This window comes from Manis javanica, chromosome 9 (genome assembly GCF_040802235.1).
Source record: "Manis javanica isolate MJ-LG chromosome 9, MJ_LKY, whole genome shotgun sequence".
Lineage (NCBI taxonomy): Eukaryota > Metazoa > Chordata > Mammalia > Pholidota > Manidae > Manis > Manis javanica.
Window position 1 is genome coordinate 69,236,422 of NC_133164.1, and position 21,372 is coordinate 69,257,793.

General features: G+C 38.0%; 1 protein-coding gene across 9 annotated transcripts in view; it reads right to left on the bottom strand.

The window, feature by feature from the left end:
- Nucleotides 1-21,073, bottom strand: part of CCDC178 (coiled-coil domain containing 178) — a 568,079-nt gene extending 547,006 nt beyond the window's left edge. For 3 of the 9 annotated variants that reach the window (XR_012121114.1, XR_012121113.1, XM_073212734.1), the window contains exons 1-3: nt 20,431-21,073; nt 19,916-20,176; nt 2,385-2,465 (exon numbers count right to left, since the gene is read on the bottom strand). Coding sequence is in view for 6 of the 9 variants with exons in the window: in XM_073212734.1 (XP_073068835.1) it covers nt 2,385-2,442 (58 nt within the window). In the remaining 3 variants the exon portion in view is untranslated. Of the gene's footprint in view, nt 1-2,384; nt 2,466-15,261; nt 15,571-19,915; nt 20,177-20,430 lie in introns of those variants that run through there. The other 6 variants (XR_012121115.1, XM_073212735.1, XM_073212731.1 and 3 more) reach the window with 5 other exon arrangements.
- Nucleotides 21,074-21,372: the final 299 nt, after the last annotated feature.

Genomic DNA, 21,372 nt, shown 5'->3' on the forward strand with positions numbered 1-21,372 from the left:
TTTATTTCAGCTGAGAGCACAAGCCAATCATCCAGTGCTATGTGATCTATAGTATAATAAGCATTGTGATACGACCACAGTAGTTTCATGATGATTGACATAGCATAAGGAAAGGATTTCCTTCTTACGTTAAGAAAAGTATTGCTATGTTGAATATCATCTGGTAGAAATTAATAAAAAAGACCTCTGTGTTCTTGTGATGTTAATGAAAGAGTTACTGACAAACATTTAAAAAGGTTGGTACGTAATTAAGTTCACTACATCATCCAGCAAAGATTGCTTTGGGCTTTAAAGTTTAAAATCTGCCAAAACAAAGTAATAACACTGATGTCTATTAAATTCCTGTAGTTTGAACATAGACATCTGAAAGCTTTGCTTGATAAACTGAATGTTCTCTTTAGTGGTTTACATAGAGGATAGAGAGCTTAATGACAGTATGATGCCAGACAGGTAGGAATTAATTTTAACTCATAATCACTATTTATGCTGGCATTACAGATACTGGTTCCAATATCATTGAAACACAAATATTCTAAACTTACAAATGAAGCACACTCCAAAAAACAATTTATTAACCATATAACTTTCCAAAGAGTTAGCCAACCAGACATATTTCCATTTCATATGCATTTAGAAAAATAATCTATATCATAGGACACTTAACATTCCATTAAATAATGTGGGTATAGTTTTATCTGACTCGCATGGATTGAAGGCAAGTTGCCTGTCACGTTTAATATGACTAACTTTCTCTTCATGCACCCCACACAAGAGCTTTTGCTTACAGATGAGTGTAGGCTGGTCACTTTCTATTCCAATACAAAATAAATAGACTTCATCACAGTCAAAGGGGAATCACCAGCTCAACTCCCAAAGTCTTAGAATAAACTATTAGTTTTTAATTAACATAATCCAAAAACTTTAAAAAGTTCAAGTATGTGTCTATGAAGTACAGTGAAGTGCAATGAATGAGGTATGCCTGCATTTAAAGGAGATATGTACAAGAATTTGATTATCCTCTCTTTCCAAATTATATCTTTGGGAAAATTGTTTTAAGTAAATAACGTGGTCCATTTTGCTAATCTGAGATTGTAGTCTGTTTCCAGAAATGAAAAACTTTTGTTTAAACTTCACTACACAAACTGTGACAATGAAATAACACTTCTTGCAGTGAATATTGGTAGAGTAGATTGAGGTAAAAACCAAAGTTATTGAAATCTTCTGAAAGTCAATGTAGTGATGAGTACCAAAATCCTACCCAAGATTCAAAGTCCTACATGAAATCCATCCTCAACCATGCTTGGGACCACTAAATGACTCCTTTCTTTTATAACCCCAAATAAAACTATGGTAATTGGATTGTAATAATAGTCCCAATAATTTTCTCCTTCCAGTGTTCACCTTCCTTTACAACGTGACTTCACAACATCTACCATCAAGAGGTAGAGTCTAATCCTGTTGCCCCTGGACTCGGCTGGCCTTGTGACTTGCTTTGGCCAATAAAATGTAGCAGAAATTATCATGTGCCACTTATGAGCCTGGGCCTCAAGAGGCCTTGTGAGCTTCTGTGCCCCCTCTCAAGCCATGAGATCAAGGTTTCTGGAGAAGTAAGAGAGATAGCATGGTTCTCCCACTTTTCCCAGCCAGGGCCCCAGCCAGACCTGTGACAGGGCACCCCAGGTGAGCAAGGTCTGCAACAGCGCTTAGCTGTGGCTCATTGCACATGCATGAGTGGGCTGTCCAGAGCCCACCTGAGATCAGCAGGACCACCCTGCAGACTCATGCACAGGTGAGCTGGAATGAATGTCCCCGTGCCGTATGCTCACTGGTACACAGCACCGGTGTGACACGTGTAACAGGTAGGAGACAGCTTATTCTCAGTGGAAGTACCTAAGGCAAACATTCTGAGGATTAGCACACTTTTTCTGTAAGGGGCCAGGTCATAAAAATTTTAGGTGTAACGGACCACACGCAACAGAGGTTGCATGATCCTCTTTGTTGTTTCTTTTACAACCCTTTACAAAGGTAAAACTATTGTTAGCATTTGGGCTCTACAGAAAGGGCTACTGGCTGGATTTGGCCCGTGGGCTGTAATTTGCTGACCTCTGTTCTATATCTGCAAAGACATGATACTGCTAACATAATGCAGAATAAAAGATGTCAGGTCTTGGGGGCAAAGTTCAGGAGTAATTATAAAAGAAAGATTATAATCCAGACAGTGGCTTTTCCTTAAACTAACTCTTTTCCCTTACCTCACCTTCCTGGTCCCTGTAATTTCTAGTTTTCTGACCCCTGGTCCTGAAGAAGATGACTGTCTTCTGTGAGTGACTTGAATTGTTTTACCTATGACCTAATTTCAAAGAAAATGACGAGGATAAGCTTACCTTTCTTGGTTTGGTCACTTCCAGTGGGAGAACAGGAAACTGTCTTATTTTCAGGCATGGTTATTTACAGTATTTTGAGACCTAATTAAAAGAAAAAAATTTAAGTATCATAAATCAAAATTAGTTTCAATTTCATTAAAAATTGTCAATTTGAGAACTGATAGTGTCAGGATAAGTTTCTAATATCATACAATATAGATATGTAAATGTCAATTCTAAATGATATTAAAAATGTAAGGAAATCCAACAATATACTCTTTTTTCCTATAAGGACTACTATGATTCTATTTTAGGAACACCAAATACAAAAATCCCCATAGAAGAGGGATCTTAGATCCCCTGCTTGCTAGTAATTTACAAAGACACCTGGCCTGACTTTGAGATGATTTAACATTTGTCAACTCTGGGCTCAAAGCCCTGTGGAGATTCTGGAGCCTACTATGTTTAATTTAATATGATAAAGTTAAACCTTATTATGATCTCTTTTTTACTTTTCCTCAGTTCCTTTTTTAAACATTTTATTATGAAGAAAGTCAAATATATACAAAGGTAGGGAGAAAGTGAAGTGGACCTCTATGTGTCCATTAAACAAATTACTACCTTGTGGCCAATCAGAATTTTATACACCCACCCACTGCCCTGTCTGACTTAACCCTTGATCATGTTTAAGCAAATCTCAGATGTCATAATCTGGCGTTTGTAAATATTTCAGTAATTTTTAAGCATAGCCATAGTAACATTATAATTAAGACAATTTTACTTTCTTAATATCATTATAAACATACTATCAGTATTCACATTTCTTTCATTGTCTCATTTTTTCCTGTTTTTAAAACTTTTTGGAGTAAATACACAAACAAGCATAGCATTGAACTGAAATATACATTATGTAGTGTGTACATAAAATCTCTTTTAATCTGAAAGTTCTCCCTCCTTTTTTTCTCTGCAATATATCTATGTAGAAATCAAATATTTTGTCCTATAGAGTATTCCACATTACTGACAACCTCCCTGTATTATATTTAATAAGATCCTCTGTCCTCTATATTTCCTGTAAATTGTATTTATGAGAAATTTAAACTACTGAATCAAAAGGCAGCAATTCTATATGAGAATAGCTGCATTTTAATTTGTAGAGTTTAGAAATTAGAAATCTGGTTCAGATTTTTATTTTATAAATCAGAAAATCCTTAATGAAATTGGTAAATTAATTCAGACTAAAGAGACTAATTAGGGAAGAGCATTATTAAAGCAAACCCTGAATCCACATCCTATGCTCTTTCAAATAAACTAATATACTCATCAAGACCAACTATTAAAGGAAAGGAAGCTAAAGAAAAGTGCATAATTACATTTTACTTCACATAAACATTTAAATTTTTTTAATTCAATGAAGATTGTTGTTAAAACATATAATCTATATTTCCTCTTCTATATTTTGCAAAATGACTATAAAAATAAGAAAATTGTTCCAGTAATGGAACAATTTAAAGTAAATAAGTTTTTGTAAAAAATCTGGTTAAAACATATTTTTAAAGTCTTCATAAAAGCATCTGAGAACTAATAAGGTAATAATGGATACTTGGCTTAAGATCTAGTAGACAACAAAGAGGTGAGCCAGCACATAAGGCCACTTTTCCCCAGGGCACAACCTGGCCTGGGAGAGGCAGCTGGGAGGTCGGCCGTACCTAGATAGCCACACAAAACTCGGGAAACAAAGGCTGGAATCTTAAGTACCCAGTGTAGGAGCCCTGGGAAAGCAACCCATTTGGATGAGTGAGAACCCCAGATGCCCATGGATTGAGGAACAGAATGAAACAAAGTCCATATGAAGACTTCTGATAGACTGAAGCCCAGGCTCAGATCATCTGGGTGACTCAGAATTTCAGGTGGTGGAAGTGAATGGAGGTGCTTCTTGCCCAGCACAAAGTCAAAGAAACTCCACACACACACACACACAGCCTGGGTATCAAATCTACAGAGAAGAAATGGTAACAAACTGAACCAAAGGTACATCAGATAGTGAAATGCTAGATACAAACCACCCAACAGCTATGCTTAATATGTTTATAAATGTAACACTGAATTCTAAATTTTCAGAAATAAAAATTTTGAAAATGATGAAATGTGAAAATTAGAATTATGAAAAATGATCAAAATTGCAGATTTGAAACAAAGTTAGAAATCCATGAACTGCAAATGGCTTTAACAGCAGTTCTAAACCTATTGGTTTGATATAAAAGCAGGTATAAAAAGGCTGAGGAAAGAATTAAAGAAGTAAGTTCAGGAAAAACTATCCTGAAAATGAAGCATGCAGTGATAAAAAAAATGGAAAATAAAGAAGCAGTGGCTAATGTCTGCTACATTGGACAGCACAGATCTATCACAATGCCTGGCACACTAGAGAGGTTCAGTAAGGTCTTGTTGAAATTGAAGGGATGCATGAACGCACACAAGAATGCAATCAGTTTGTCATCCTACAGATTTGGCTTGGGGCCACTGCCTCCCCTATTCACTATACAAGCTCTCCGGCATTGGTTCTATTACTGAGTTTTCTGTTAGAATTTTTACTTGTTTCCTTACCTGAATAGCACATTATACATAGAACTCGTTTTGTTTCACCACTTTAGGCTGGCATCTCAGCTAATCGCTGTTCCTCAAATTTTGTTTGCTTCCTCATTACTAAAATAAAATTTCTGAGCAATCTATCTTTCTGGACAGAATACCCTCCCAATTTAGCCATTTCCTCTCATAATTTTATTTGTAATTGTTTTAAATATTCTTACTGTGAAATATTTCACAGCACTATTAAAAAAAAAACACCCTGTGTCCTACAGTGGAGCGTAAGAAACACATAAGATCAACAAGAACATTCAAATTCCAGTGTGTTCTCCAGGGGTCACAGGTCCCTTCTCTCCTCCCCAGATACTACAACCATCAAAAATATAATCCCCATGGTTTCAGTTTATTTTTATTACATATGTATCTCATGGAAATATACTGTAGTATTGGCTTAGAGTTTTACAGCTTTATAAGAACAATATTATATGCTGCAAGTCATTCTGCAGCTTTTTTGTTGCACACTGAGATTTAACCATGTTTTTACACATAGCAGTACTTTATTCTTTTTCATTGCTATATAGAATCCCATTGTGTTAGTGTACTATTCTCCTATTGATGAACATTTCAGTGGTTTCAAATATTTTCCCTATTGAAAACTAAGTCTGCTATAAGGATTCTTACACACTTTCCCCAGAGTATCTCTAATACACATGGGAAAGTACATTCTGTGTTGTGGTGTTTTGTTTAATCTTTAGCAGTTTTAAATAAAGTCCTTTGTTGTTAACATATATTACAAAGATCTTCTCACAGTTTATTCCAGTGTTTTTATCTTAAAAATAAATATTTTTAATGAAAACAAGTATATAAATCAGTTTGGGTCACCCACTCTCCAAAACCACAAACAATATCAGTAGTTAGACCTAGAAACCAATCCCCACCCACAAAAAGCCTTAAAGTCAAAGATAGTACTTCCGTTCTACTAAAACCTAATTTATCTATATTTTTTTCTTTGTAAAATACTGTTTCTTGTTATCCATGTTATCTTAATGGCTTTGATAAAGCAATGAAATTAATATGGTACTTTCTTGTTCTTTCACATTCTCATGAAAATATTAAGAACTTTAGTCTGTCTTAAATTATCTCAGTAGACATGATTCCCTCACACATTCCAGTAAATGATGCAAACATACTGATAATTCTTCCAGTAATTATGAAAAACATATTTTTTTGTTTTTACTGTTTTTTTCTATAGCTCATCTGTTTAAATAAAATTAAATGTGCTCAATAATAGAAGTCTACATTCTTTTTACAAAGAAAATTTTAAAAAGTGACAGTGGTAACTACTTCATAAACTGTTGGAATATTCAAAAAATACTTTTTTTTAACTTTTCACCCCGTAATATAGCTGAGACTTTAAACTCATTTAAAACTATGGTTCAAATGAGAATTATGTCAATATTCTGTATAACTATATAGCTTCTAACTCCTTACCTGGGTTAAACATAGGCAAAAAGGAACATGGAATACAAATGCAACCATTAAGGCAGCAAACAGGAATCCAAGTCAGAGTTCTGGCCAAGGTCAGCAGTCAGAGACCTGGCTCTGTATTGAGCAGAGGGACCACCAACCACTATCAGTCTAAAATGTCTAAAACAGATTGCCAATTATATTTATTTTTCTATAGTTACAGAGAGAAACAGCTTAAGCAAAAAAAGAAAAACCTACAACACAAAGGAGTATAGAAAAGATACTGGTTAATTAATGAGAAATGCAAGCGTCCATCCACGAAAGGAGCAGGAACGCAGGGAGTCAGATGCCATGAGCATTCCCTCGGCATCAGCCTCAGACTGCAGTCATTCTAGTTTACATTCGACAACTTGACTTCTGTGTTTCAGAGGTCTCAGTTGCTGACACCTCCTGAGCTTTATATTGTAGAGCTTCAGTCACCAAAGAGATGCTGACTTTCTCAGATCTGATTCCAGTTATCCCTGGGTGGATTTTCATTAGCCTTCCTTGAACCAAGTGCCTGTGTCTGACCCAGTCAGCTGTTGTTGGGAAACCAGGATACTATTGTGTCTGCCTGTGTCTGCTGTCCATTTCCAGCCACAGTTATGGTCAGAGTGAGGCTTTTAGCATAGCTGGCCTGACTGTGATGGGAGATGTGGGGCTTGGGGAGAAAATATGGAAATAAGTCTAAGCAGACACTCCTAGAGGCTCTATTCCAAAAACGGCAGGCAGACTAACAGATGGTGGTTCTACACCATGAGGACAACTATTTTGGCAATCATACAGGGCTGTTTGTGACAATTCGAGTTTTTCCAATAGTGAACAAAAAAGCTGTATGGTGAGACAGAAAGATTTCACAACTAAAAGTGTTTGAGGAGAATTCTTAAAATCATTAAGTATTGTATAGGAAGGATTTGGAGGATGTCTAAGAGACTAGACTGTTACCTTCTAAGGCCCACTTCACTTTAGTATTTAATAACACTTGACTTATTTCATTTCAGCCATTCAGTGATACATTTAGCAATATTTGGCTTATATTTTCTTTATGTCACTCTGCTACTTGTTTGGGGTACAAAAGAAAAAGATGTATTCTGTGCCCTCAAGGTAGTCACCAATTTGATTATCTGTTATATAATTTTAATAATACTAAGGCATTTTTACACAGGCATAGTAGTTACATGTCCGTGAGAAAATAAACATTCCTTGACCACCCCTTGAATTCTCACCACGTCTTCCATTCCAGCCACACTGTCACCGAAACAAGCCATGGCTGCTGTGCTGCCGGCCCTCGGCACGCTCTTCTCCACTCTGCCTGGGCCTCTCGCATCTCCTTTTACTTCTAACCATAAGGGAGGTTACCTTCTCTCCATGCTTCCTTATAACTTCATCATCACTCTGTACTTATTGTATAGTCTCTTAAATAGTTGTGCATATGTATATTTTCCCCACTGAGTTGTGAGATCTTTCTTATTTTTTATAATCAGAGCCTAATGGAGTAAAACCAAAAAGAACTGTTTGATTTTAATAGTGTTGGTTCTGTGAGGATACTTTTTAATGAAATATGATCTTGAAAATCAAAGTTTGAGTTATTGTTAATAAAAAAAATAGTCATTTATTTATAAAGAGCTTAAGGACAACATTTGTTCTTAAAAGGGACATAGCATAAACCTGCCTTAAACACAGAAAAGATTCACATTTAATAAACTATAGGCCAATATTCCAACCACAGATTTTTGGAAAAACATTTCAGTTGTAACAAGCATTCACTATGATCGTTCTTGGCAGCCATTTTCAAAGTTATTTCCCAAAACAGTGAAAATAAGTTTGTCAGATAAAACACAACCTTTAAAAGCACATAGTGATGCAGAACCTCCATTTATCACATAGATTTTCATTTTAACCTAAATTTCAAAACTTAAAAAATCTTCTTCTATAAAATTTATACCACAGTACTAGTAGAAGAAAGAATAAATCCCACCTTGAGTGTTCTTTCACAAAGAATATTTTTCCCATCATTTTTATTATACAGTAATAGATTTTGTGATGGTGTTGAAAGTATTGCATTACAGTAAAGAAAACTTCAAAAAGACAAGGTATTTTTCCACATCTTTCCTATATGTGTCTATAATAATCTCATATAAATCTTTAAACTCTATTCTTCTGATTCTTAATCTCTTCTCTTTCATGAAGTTCTACTGACTTTTTATTATGTCTATATTACACCCAGTAGGTTAAAGATGCTTTAAATATTATCTCATGGTTTTACTAAAGCCAAGCATATTTCAAAAGGATTGAATATCATCTTTCTCTGTAAATCAAATTAGAACTGAAGAACTCCGTTTCTACACATATTTTTACAAAGATACCTCAGACTGTATTCTTAATTTATCTAAGCAATAAGCTTTTCACCTTCTAGTAATTACCTGAGACATCGAGAACAGCCAGCAGTTCAGATCAGCTTTCATGGTATTACACTATTTAATAGGCCAATACCATGTTAAATTATCATTCCACCTCGAGTCACATCAATCAGTTTTACAGTGAGTGTACTGAGAAACATTTACTGACAAAATATAAAGCATTTAAATTGTTCATATTCAATAACAACTTTGTATCTCAAATGTAACAAATTCCTATAAATTTGGAGTTTCAGAAGTTTTATGGAAAAAAATACTTTTTAAATTAGAAAATAGTATGCTATTTTTAAATGATAGCTTTTGCTCCTTGAAGAAATGTGCCTTTGGAGTTTACTTTTTTTAGAATGTCAATATCTATTTATCATTTCTACCTATTTCTGATAGATATTTGGGGGACTATAAGAAAATTATGAGACATAACCCCTGCCTCCAAAAGTTTCAATTTATTCGGATATTACTAACTCATGAAATAGCTAGAGGAGTCTTGGCCCAAGGAAAAAAATGATAGCTTGTATTTAAAACACATCACATAGGTGTGTACTCTCACAATGACATGTTACTGGCCTTGTTTTGCCAAGAAGATCCTAAAGTCCTGAGAAGTCAAGCGCTTGAGCTAGGCCTGCAGAGCCATGTGGAGCTCTGGAGCCCCTCGCCACGCTGTACTCCTGCGAGAGAGACCACAGAGGTACTACAGCTGCATTCCTGGGTGAAGAAGGGAGTTCTCAGGCCCCTTTCATGTGCTATGGCATGTGGTGACTCTTTAAAAGAAGAATAAAATGTGGCATTTCCTGATTATTTGTAAGGAATCAAAGAGGAAATTATTATGGTTTGAAAGGAATCAGAGGAAATGATTATGTATGAAGTCTGAGGCTACAGAATTAGTCTCAAATAGATTAAAAGCTTAAAAGTAAAAGAAAAACACAGCTAGAGGAAATCTTATATTAAAAAGTAAGATGAGGAAAGCCTTTTTGAGGATGATACCAAAATTATGAGGTTTTACAGATATGACACCTTAAAAACTTAAAGCTGCCCAGCTATAATCAATATCACTCAAATCAGGGAGAGATTCTTAAAATCTGGGTTGCAAAGAGTTTCTGGCATAATAATTAGTAGTTGGAAACATTGGTAAGTAAAAATTACATATACAAACAAAAAATGGACAAAGGACCTGGAACTGGCAAGCTCCACAGACAGACAGACAGACACACACACACACACATGCACAGAGGGAGAAAGAGAACCAACTTAAAATAGGAAAAGTGTTTGGTCCTCAGTAATTAATAAGAAAATGTTTTTTCTGAAGTTATAATACAGTCAAGCAACATAAGAATCAGGTTATCACATAGCACAAGGTAACACAGACATGCAAACTGCAAAGCAAATTCACACAGGGCTCTCACATACTTATGTCATGAATGGATATGTATTACCTGAATACTGTAGGGAAGAGAAAATAGTATGTGACTAATACACATTTCTCCTTGGTAAGGAAAACCATTACAATTTTTTAAAAAGACCTTTTAATTCAAGGAACCATGCTTAATGAAATAGAAATTGTAAAGAAAAATACCTTTTACCTAGAAATTCTTTTATTTATATAACCATGTTGTAAATAATACCTTCATTAGTCATTCAAACTAGAAAATATAGAATATTTACAATCCATGGAACCAAAGCTTAGATTTGAGATTGCCTCATTGTAGAGTTAGGTTATAGTGCCGTGTTTTCCAGGCTTCCATGTAAAAAAGATCAGTAACTTCTGTAAAATTATTTTCTATCCCACCTAAAATGTCAACTTTTTGTTTTCTCAAAACTTTTGGCATATATATAGATAATTGTGAGATATAAGGCATAGCTACTGCAAGAAATAATTGTTTCATAAATTGAATTTATTTTAATGACTTCAAGTATATCTGCACCAACAAATAATTACCTGTCACAAAGATCACCCTTTGTATTTCCAAATTTGAAAAATGCCCAAACTGCCTTCTTCGAATAAAACTAGGCCCCTAATAGCTTCTAAACCTAAACATAATAAGCCTCTGATGGAGCTTTATTCATTGTTAGATACCATGTATCATATCCATACATAGCTGTTCATCAGCAGTAAATTTAATGTTCATTGCGTGATAAGCCAGTTTTTATTAAACGTTCTTTTATATCTTAATTATTCTGAATTATATGCTGGGATTGTGATAGTGAATACTACAAATTCATTGCATAATTTTCTCTTCCCAAGCACAGAGGAAAACTAATTGGAGTAGTCTTTGACTTCATAAACATCCCATTTGCCCCTCCTGCCCTCATTTCCTTTTCTTGGCAGCCTTGGAAGCCACTCGTTCCATATGTTACAGCTGTAATGATAGAAGCTGGGTCCCTGGGCTCCCCTTAAAGAAGACCCACCGAGGAAAACTGCCTTGTCCAAATCACAGTGACATCATTAGAAAAGAGAGCTTTGTTCTGTTAAATCACCGTAGTCTTGGAATTTTAACATAGCGTAGTCAAACCTATTCCAAGAAAGGGTTGTGTTTTAAAGCAGTTAACTGATCAAAAGAATTGCTCACTAGTTTAAAAACTTAATTGTTGAAAAATGAAAAAGAGCAATAATAATGGAAATGGCTCAAATGATGATTCAGTGTCTTCAAAATCATAAGGATCAAGCCTACATAAGTGACAGGTAAGTGATGACGCTGTTAATGTAGTGCTAGAATATGGAGAACAGAGCACTTGTATTTTATGAAGTTCTCTTTGCTGAAAGGTAAGAAAATTTCCTGAGTAGTAAAACATTTTCACATTGTCCTTGGAATATCTGAATTACAGACATTCTCAATTGTGAACATAATAATTTAATTTTGTTTTTGAGTTTAGGAACATGATTTTTCATGGAAACAAGGTCATAATGCATTCTTTCACATCTGGATTTTGTATACCACCATCATATTTTGTTCACATACTCCCTATGCTCTTATTTAACTTAAACCAATTAACATTTTAATGCATATTTTTTATTAGATATTAAAATAAATACATAGCTATTATAATACAAATTTTCATGGACAGCCATAAATTAACATTGCTATTGCCAGTGATATAAATACCTCTCCTCAGACCCACTCTTATGATAAAGGATGGTTAGGTTCCTAGTTAACCAAATATGCCACTCTCTCCACCCTCCCATTACACCATATTTGTTAAAATAGTACTCTATCATAAATCTACTGAAATATTGTGTCCGTTCTCTTATATTTTTCCACCCTATGCCCCCTACTCCTATTTTAATCTCATAACAAGACTTTATAGTTCTTTTTCTCAAGGTTTCTGGCCTGGAGGAAAGCAGACAGAGTCAAGTGTCTTTAGCTCAGCAAGGTCCTAGAGAGGAAGGTAGACTCAGTGAGGTGCACAGAATTATTCCCCCAAGACCTGGTGATGGAGGAAGTCTGTGAATCCAAGAAGGCTGGGGGCCAGGGGATGGCTGCTGGGTGCTGTCAGGTGCTGAGACTTCCAGTTGCACCCGACTTCCACACTTCTAGGGCATCAAGCCAGCAGAGACTTGTAACCCCAGGAACCCGTGAGAAGGCTGAGGCTCCCAGTGGAACAGGCATCACCTGCAAGGAGGTGCTGGAGCTAACAGTGACCACACTTCCAGATGCTCTGGCACATTCAGAGACCCCAGATGCTTGCCACAAGTGGTTTGGTTTGGTGTGGGTAGGACAGAGGTGATCCTAAGACTGATTATGGTAAATTCCCTGCTGAACTGGTCAGTGGGGCCACCAAGTTGGAATTCAGTTGATTTAGAGAAAAATTTGTGTGTGGTATTCTTTACACAACTCGGTTTGTGGACTAAGATGCTTTCAACATCAATAAAGTATATTGCTAGTAAAATCTAATCATCTTTTAGCAGAGTTTTTCTAATGGAACTGTAAGCATCATTTAAGGATGGCAGCTATACATATTCTCCAGCCGAAATGTCCGTATCAACCCCTCGCGCCCTCTCCCATGTACACAGCCAGCACAACACTCAGGTGTGCCTATCCACAAGGGCTCTTGCTCCTAGTTGTATACACTCTAAGGGGTCTCACAGCAACAAAGAAACAGATCTCTTTTCAAAAACATGTGGTAGTGACTTACCTAGAGAATGACTGAGTATAGTGATGGGGAGAACATTATCTCTATGCTGTTTCTATCCACAGTTATTTATGAAACTTTGAGAAAGAGAAACCACAGAATATATCTTAGAGAAATTATATGCCTTTGCCCATTGATTTAGTTACTTTTTTAAAGGTACCAACAAACAACTGCTTTGAAATTTTTCAAATCTATTGTTTCTTAAGGACTAAATGTTGACAACTCAGTTACATTGATTAATGGGGTACTAAGGTACGTAAAATGTAACCTTTCCAGAGGTTTGTTTATTGTCTTTGTTAGAAAAACTCTGTTATTAATTATTCTGAGGTTATATTTGAATAATGAAGAAACCACTCAGTGTTTGTTAATACTGGTTTAGATATTTTAACAACACTCACCAAGATCTGTTTATTCTTCTAATGAGACCTTCTTTCTGCCTGTCACTTTTATAAACCTTGTAGGGTTTAAAGGTTGGATAATCTGAGAGAACTCCTCAGTTTTCCCACCAGGGATACTTTTAAAATTCCATTGAGAATTGTTACCTAGTGCTGATTTTTCTGCTTTTGCAAAAGAATATCCATACACTGGCATGAAGCCTCCAGAGTAAATCCAATGTTTATTCATCCATTCCCTAAACGATCTTCCCCCAAATGCAAGCTACTGAATTAATACAAAGCATATGTTGCTAAATGAGAAAGAATTCTAGTTCATATGAGTTACCAAACTGAAATTTAATAAAAATGGAAAGACTAACTCTTCTTTGAATATGACTTTGGCCAAAGGTTATGTTTCTTTTTCCTCCTAAAGGTCTTCAAACCCTGAAGTGAAAATGTAGCGCACTCACTATTAACCTAGTGTTCCCCTTATTTTCTTTACCAGGGCCCAGAAAGCCACCTAAAGGGAAAGAAAATAGGAGACTAAAACTAATAAGAAAATGAAGAATAGGGTGAAACTTGACAATGAAGCTTTACTTCCCTCTAGCTACAGCTTTAAGCTGTTAGTTGAAAAACTAATGAAATACTGAGGTTTCCTATCACATGTTTCATTCTAAACCTTAATCGCTCTGATAACCACTCCATGGTTGGCCAGTACTTCCACAGGAATGATGTCTGTGCACAGAAAGGTATACTTTCCTTTTTAAAAAGTAAATCAAAATGGTTGTCACTAGAGGTTTTCATTGTACCACAGGAGGAAAAAAAAATAATGCTTTCATCAATGATTCTACTTTTGAAAGATTTTAAAATATAAACATTTGAATTTTTAAAATTACTATGATTTAGCAAAGATCTCCATACATGCAATACTTACTTTCTAACAATTGTATAATTTTCTCTACTAAATGATTTCAATTGTTAATGTTCAGTATAGAAATCAAAATTCATCCAGTGATAGAGCTCTTGAGAAATATTAAATCTCACTGGAAAATTAAGCTTTCACCAAATTTCTCTGGTTTTTAAATTATCGGTTAAGAAAAACAGTTTTTGTTTGCTGCATGACAAACCAAAGATACCAATAAAAATAAATAAATAATAGCACCCAGTAAGAAATCTGTGTTTAGTGAAATAACAGACAAATAGAGAGCAAATATGTAGCCATCTGGAGAATAAGAAACTCAGAAGTAATAAGCAGCATTTGGAAATTTATTACAAATTAATTATGCCAAGAGCTTCTTATTGCAGTTTTCTATGGAAATGTTCAAATTAGTGGATAAAGAATACATTATATACTACATATTTCAGCCCTACTGAAATCATTTTATACATGATCTCATGGCATAATAGTTGATAAGTAATCTAAATCAGCTTTGCTATCCATGCTGTCATACTGATTGTAAATTTGCTATCATACCACAAACAGCCAGGTATAATGAGTGACACAGTTTGATGGAATTGTTTAGAGCTAGAAGGGTATGATCTTTGACATCGTACTAAAGAATGCAAAGATATTAGTATATCTGAAAGCAAAGATGTCAAGCAGATAAAAAAATTTAGAAAAGTTTAGAAAATATGTATGGGTAGAAAAGAGGGAAACATAATGAAACTAAATAGGTCAAAGAAACCAGCACAAGTTCATCACACTTGGAAGGATACACAGTGGATCCAAAAGGGTTACTGTCATCATCCCAAGTTTAATTTTGACAATTCCACTCCCATTTTCTACTTCAGAATCCAGATGTTAGAGGAGGTAGAGGAAGAAGAGAAAAAAATATTTTAAATGTTCTTTCCCACTGTCTAAATCAACCCTTCAAAATGCCCCCAAATACTGACCTTTCAGAAATCAAATTCCATTACCAGGTGGCATTTTACTGCTGCATCACTGAATGCAGAAACTAGGTGTTTCGTTTCTCTCTGAACCGTAGGACTTGGCATACATCAAGTGTTCAAAAATATTTCCTGAATGGAGTTGCTGAATTCTGTGTGAAAGAACACCTCCAGAATTTAAGTTTGAAGTGGTAATGATTAATGAGAGAAAACTGCTTTTGGTTTATTTCCACCTAGGAGTTAATTGAATACAAAAGAAAGAAAGCAATTTCTGAGCCTATTTTCTGGAGCTGTACTGTCCTATACTTCAGACACCAGCTGTATTAAACTTTAAATAAAAAATTCAGTCCCTTGGCCACACTAGACACCTTCAGGTATTCAACAGCCACAGCAAGTGAGTCACCACCATATTACAGAACAGTTCCATCACTGCAGAAAAGTCTTTTGGACAACATTGTTCTAAAACATATCAGTAGCATATCATTGTCCATACATATTTTCTAAACTCGATATTCATTTACAAGTATTTACTGAATGTACATTATATGATAGGCACTGAAGATATAAATGTATACAAGACCTCTTTCTAACCACTTACACTCTTTCACAGGAATACACAGGTCAGCAGGTAGTCAGAACCCAGTGCCACGCTGTGGAGGTCTACCTAGAGGACAGCAGGATCCGAGGCAGGAAATGACCAAGCCTACTGAAGTAATCAAGGTAAATTTTTTTCTTAGTTAGGCCAGAGGAAGTAGGAGGAGGAGAAAGACAAATGGCAGGACACAGTGAGAGACTGGATGTGGTAAGTGACAGAAGAGGAGTCTAGAAACCCCAGTTTCTGGCATGAAGGAATGAAGAGCTGTCACGAGCAGCATCCTCAGCTGGGTCTCCGAGGAAGAACTGGTGGGGTTTAGAGAAGAGGAGACTATAGGTGCGCCTTTTAATGGTTATAATATATGTGTGTCCAGTATTCATGAGGAAGTTGAAGACTGGTGCTACAGTTTTGAATATTGTTGTGGAACTGGTCATAGGATAAGATCACACAAAAAAAGAATATTAACAATGAAAGCCAAGAGAATGAACATTAACAATTTCTAGAAAAACTGAAGGAAAAACAGAAATGAATGGTCCATAGGAACCAAGAGAAAGGAGTTTCAAGAAGAATCCACTAACCTAAATAGCTTCAAAAAGTTACATAAGATGAAAACTAGAAAACAAAACTCCATTTAATGTGGCAATAGGTCATGGGTGACCTTAACATGAACATTTGCCAAAAATGACAGTAGCAAAATTTAAATACCAAGAAGTGCAGGAATAGATGTGTGGAAGAAGGAAAAGTATGAACAGACCATTCTTTCCAAAAATTGAACAGATGGATAGAAAGAACTATACATGAGGTGATATATGGATACAAGAGGGGTTGCTTGTTTGTTTGCCAGTTCTGTTGTGGAAAAGGCTTGAGCATTTAGTTTAAAAGTTGATGTGCCCATAGGCTGTGCATACAAGGGGTTCATCTTAGCTGTTTTGAACTAATTGCAGTTTATCTCCAGAGCTCCTGACCCTTGGCAAACACTACAGGGTACATTAACTAAAGATAAATGATGTTTTGAGACCGTGGGTCTATGAGTTGTTTCAGAGCAGGACTTATCAACCTGCCAGCACTGTTTAGTAGTATTAATTGTATTTGTAATTGCATCTATTTCAGTAGAGCCCTGGGGGAGGGGACCTTTCAGAGTGAAGACCGGCAACATAGCTGGCCTATTTCTGTATGAGGAGTTCATTAAGAGCTCCCCACCGCAGCAGATGGGGTCCCCCTGCTGTGGATGCACACCAGTAGTAGTTACAGACCATATAGACCAAGAGCACCTGCATAGCCCAGAAGCGGGAAATAAGTCGGATCTCTGGACACTTTCCTGCATTTCTTCTCTTGTTTCTGTGCTGTGTTCTCTGCCAATAGAAAGGTTGTTCTGGCAGTATAAACTGAGTAAACTTCCATAAGCAATGGATCGCTGAAAGTGATTAACACAGAATTAACACTGGCTAACCCTGTTTTACTAGCAAAAATACTCGGCCTTTCAGACTCTCAAAGAATATGTCACAAGTGTAATTTTGGGACTTAACAATTACAGTTCCAGAGGAGAGATTTTTCCTCAAGGGAGAAAATGAAAAATAAGTCTCATTTCCACAAAAAAATTTTTTATGAAAAAAAATGTCCAGTTTGTCCATGAAGCATCTTACTAAGCATCAGCACAGGGGTATTTGAATATTTTCTATGGAAACTGTGTGATTGGTTCATCAAGAGAAGCAATCCATTTCAGGCACTCAGCCTCCTGGTTCTTTCACTGTCTCTGCGGCCATTTGATGCCCCCCACCCTTGCTATATCTTTTCAGATGGCCAGGCATCTCATCCATTTCACTGGTCTGTAGTTAAATCCACAGGTTTTCCGGCATCCTAAGGGTAGCTTGAATCCCTTCAGCTCACACAAAATGATCTTTCAAGTATCTCTGTTTACCCAGGAAAGGAGGCCAGATGTTAATATTAGTTCCTAAATACAAACTAAGGTAATATAAAGTGGTATAGTGATGAAAGTAAAAGATTATCAGACAGTTCAATAGAGTGCCAAAAAACATAGTTTTTAAGTTGGTCAGATGCAGGACTAAGTTCCGGAGAGGCTCCATCCTAGCTGTATGACCTTGAGAAGGGAACTTCATGTAACAGAGCATCTGTCCCCCACCCCACAAAAGATGGTGAGAACAGTAATGCTTCACGGTGCTGTTGGGAGGATTAATATACATATGCAAACTGTTTAGTCCACTGACCAGCATAAAGCAAATGCTTTATAAATGGTGAATGAGGGATCATGACAAATACATTCATGAATACAATACTTAACCTGTCCAAATCTCTCCATATCTCACTTTCCTATATGAGGGCAAGATGAAATTTACCTAAGTGAACTGTTAGAAGCTATGAAAGACTGAATACACAAATGGACAATAGCCAGACCATATATGAAAACAGAACTGTCACCCACAGCCTCTGCTCCCACTGGCCCAGGAAGCCAGACCACGAGCTCGGCAGTGACCAGCCCATATCACAACTTGGGCAGGGACGGCCAGCTTCCCAATGTGCCTGCGCTTCAGCTCAGGGCCAAACAAGGAAAGCCAGATGCGCTGCCCAGATCAGTCCCACTCCCAGTGAGCCCACCTCTAGCTTCCCCATAAACACAACCTCCAGGCAGAGCATACCTGAAGGCTTCTTTTCTCACAGTGTAATACTTCCCCGCTCTCCTGTCTGCCTTTGAGGTTCTGCCCAATGCAACTGATGGTGGCTGACTCCCTTGCTATAGCAAGCTGTGGATAAGTAGCCTCTGTCTGTTCTCGTTTGGGTGGTCTTTGTTTCTACAGCATAATAACTGAGGTTGAAAGTTCACCACCAATTTTAAAATGCCATATATATTTTATTAGTATTATTGTGCAGAAAACAGACATGATGATCATTAAGGCTCACATGCAGCCATCTGCTTTTGGATACTCTGCTTTCCCACCAGGTACATGATCCAAAAGCTGATGAATGATCCAATTCTTTCCCTACATCATTTCCACAACAAAAATTCCTTAACTTCTTTGAGTATTACAGCTGTTTACTCTCTCTTCTTTTCCTTTACCACACATCCTCTTCTTTCCATTTTGTTTGGATTAGTGTCTAGCATTTTAGCAATTTTCTAATCAGTATTTTCATTACCCTTCAGTTTCATATGCCTAGATAAAATCTGGGTAGATATTTTTATTTTTATTTTTCCAGAAACTCTCCTTCCTTTAAATAAAAGAGGACTGCTTTGAGAAATTGCTTTCCCACTCCATCCACATGGTTTGATCTATTGCTGTCAATCCTGGCAGCCCCATCCCTGACATGAATGCTCTAGAAACGGCAGGTGAACCAACTGGGGTCAAGGCAAGTCATCACAAGGGGGCTTCTAGATTTTCTTATTAGGTGCAAGCTTGGGATTTGTGAGTCCAGAACTCTTGGAAGTCATGCTTCTAGCCTAGCAGATTAAGCCAGTGTGAGATTGAAGTTCATATTCAAATGGAAAAGGAAAGAAGACCGCATGCAGGTATCATTCACTGCTGTAGGGAACAGAGAAGAACATCCTCTGAGGACGCAGCAACAAGTTAGCTGAGTCAGAGGTTAGGCTGAATCTGAGGCAAAAACAGAGGGAAGACTGGGTTGTGTACAAGAACTCTGGCAGTTGTGAAAAATAGTGGGACTTCACCAAGGGAGAATGGGTAGATTAACATTCAAACTCTTATTTTTGATAGCTCTGGAAATTATTTGGATATGGTTAATAATAAACCCTCAAGAATGCAACAAATAAAATGAGACGATTGCATAGAAATGCACCAGTCTCACATAGAAATGTGTAGATAGTATTTCAACATAAACTTAACAGTTCAAAGTCCTTCAGATTGTCGGATGCGTCTGCCTCTCAAATAGCTATCCATTTGTCTCTGAGTTCTTGATTTGCTAAATGGTGTCCTGAAACTTAATGCCATGGCAGGGCAAGAAACAATTTTTTGGGAGAGGTGGAGGGTTAGGAAGATCTCAAGAATGCTACATTTGGGTCAAGATCACGCAATACTAAGTAGCCTGGGAACCTACCAAGTCAATATTGATTGGGCAGCCAATGAATGTCAGGAAAGAAGAAAGTGATTTCAACTGGGAGTCAGGAGATCTTTAGTGTCCTAGGTCTGAAGCTGGCCACTTCTCTGACGTTGGTGAAATCTTGTATCAGCTGTGAAACTCATTTTCCTTATCGGAACAGAGATGTGTAGGGGATCATCTCTTAGGGTGCTATAGAGAGAATAAATACAAAATCTCCAGCCTCTCCCTCATTTATGTGTGCAGTATTTAGGCAGATACCTGAAATATCAAAGAAGAAATACAAATAACAACTCAAAAGAATAATACACAAGCCACCACAAGGAGGCCTTGTAAACAAACTAAAGAGGTAGAAATAATTATTTGAGAAGAATAGTGAGACTCTAGGGATGCGGTCTGGACGATGTGCAGTACAGCGGGTGGGCGGGGGAGGGGGACCCCCGCTCCCGGACCTCAGGGATCTCTCCCAGCTCGCGAGTGGCAGCCTCGCCCCGACCCCCGGAGGCCCGCCTGACCTAGAGGTTGACGCCTGGGCACTCGGGTCCGGACGCGCCGGGAGCCCCGCCGGGGGGAAGCGCCGCCGTCCGACTCACCGCTCCGCCGCCCGCGCCGCGCCGGCCAGCCGCCGGCCAGGCCTGGGGGTCGGTTACCCGCCGTCCCGGCAGCCGCGGCGCGGGCGGCTCGGGACCCCCTGCCCGCGCGGCCCTGGCCTCTCCGGCCCCGGGCTCCTCTCGCCGAACTCCTGGCCCCGCGCCGCCCTGGTCTCCCTGGCCCCGCGCCCGCGTCTCCGCTCCCGACCGGCGTGCCCGGCCCGCCTAGACCTGCCCGGCGCCGCCGCCTCCGCGCTGCCTTCCCCTCCTGCCCGAGCAGCGGAAGATCCTTCCTCGCTGCGCAGCGGAGCGGGGTACGAATCGCCTTTTCACCCGACGGGAAGCCCGCAGGCCTGGAGCGGTGCGGGGGGCTCCCGCTGCTCCGGCCCGGTAGCCACGGAGGACCGCGGGAGGCGCCCCGTCGCGTCGTTGGTGCTGGGACTTGGTGTCCAGAACCCTGAACCAGCTATTAGGAAGGAGAAGAAAACGTGTCTTCTTTGTGTCTGGAGGTTGAGTGGGGAAGTGTTGAACACAGCCATTTGTGTAAGGGTATGTTTCCGATAAAAACAAATTTTTGAAGCATGGTCCATCTCAAAATACTGAGTGGCACAAAATGGATGCCTAAACTTTGTTTCCTCTTCAATGAGTATGTACTGTGACCTGAAGTAGGCTTTCAAGAAAGACACTTGTGCAAATACACCTGTGGGTAAAATTGTAACATTTCCAGAATATCTCCCCTGGCTTTGGTACGTTTGCATGTCCTCAGGGATGGAGAGAAGTTCATCTCCATGTCAATGGGTAATTACCTGGGAGTGTCTGAACCTGAGAGATTAACAGGAGGGGCTGGTTTGCTTGCTGGCTTCTTCC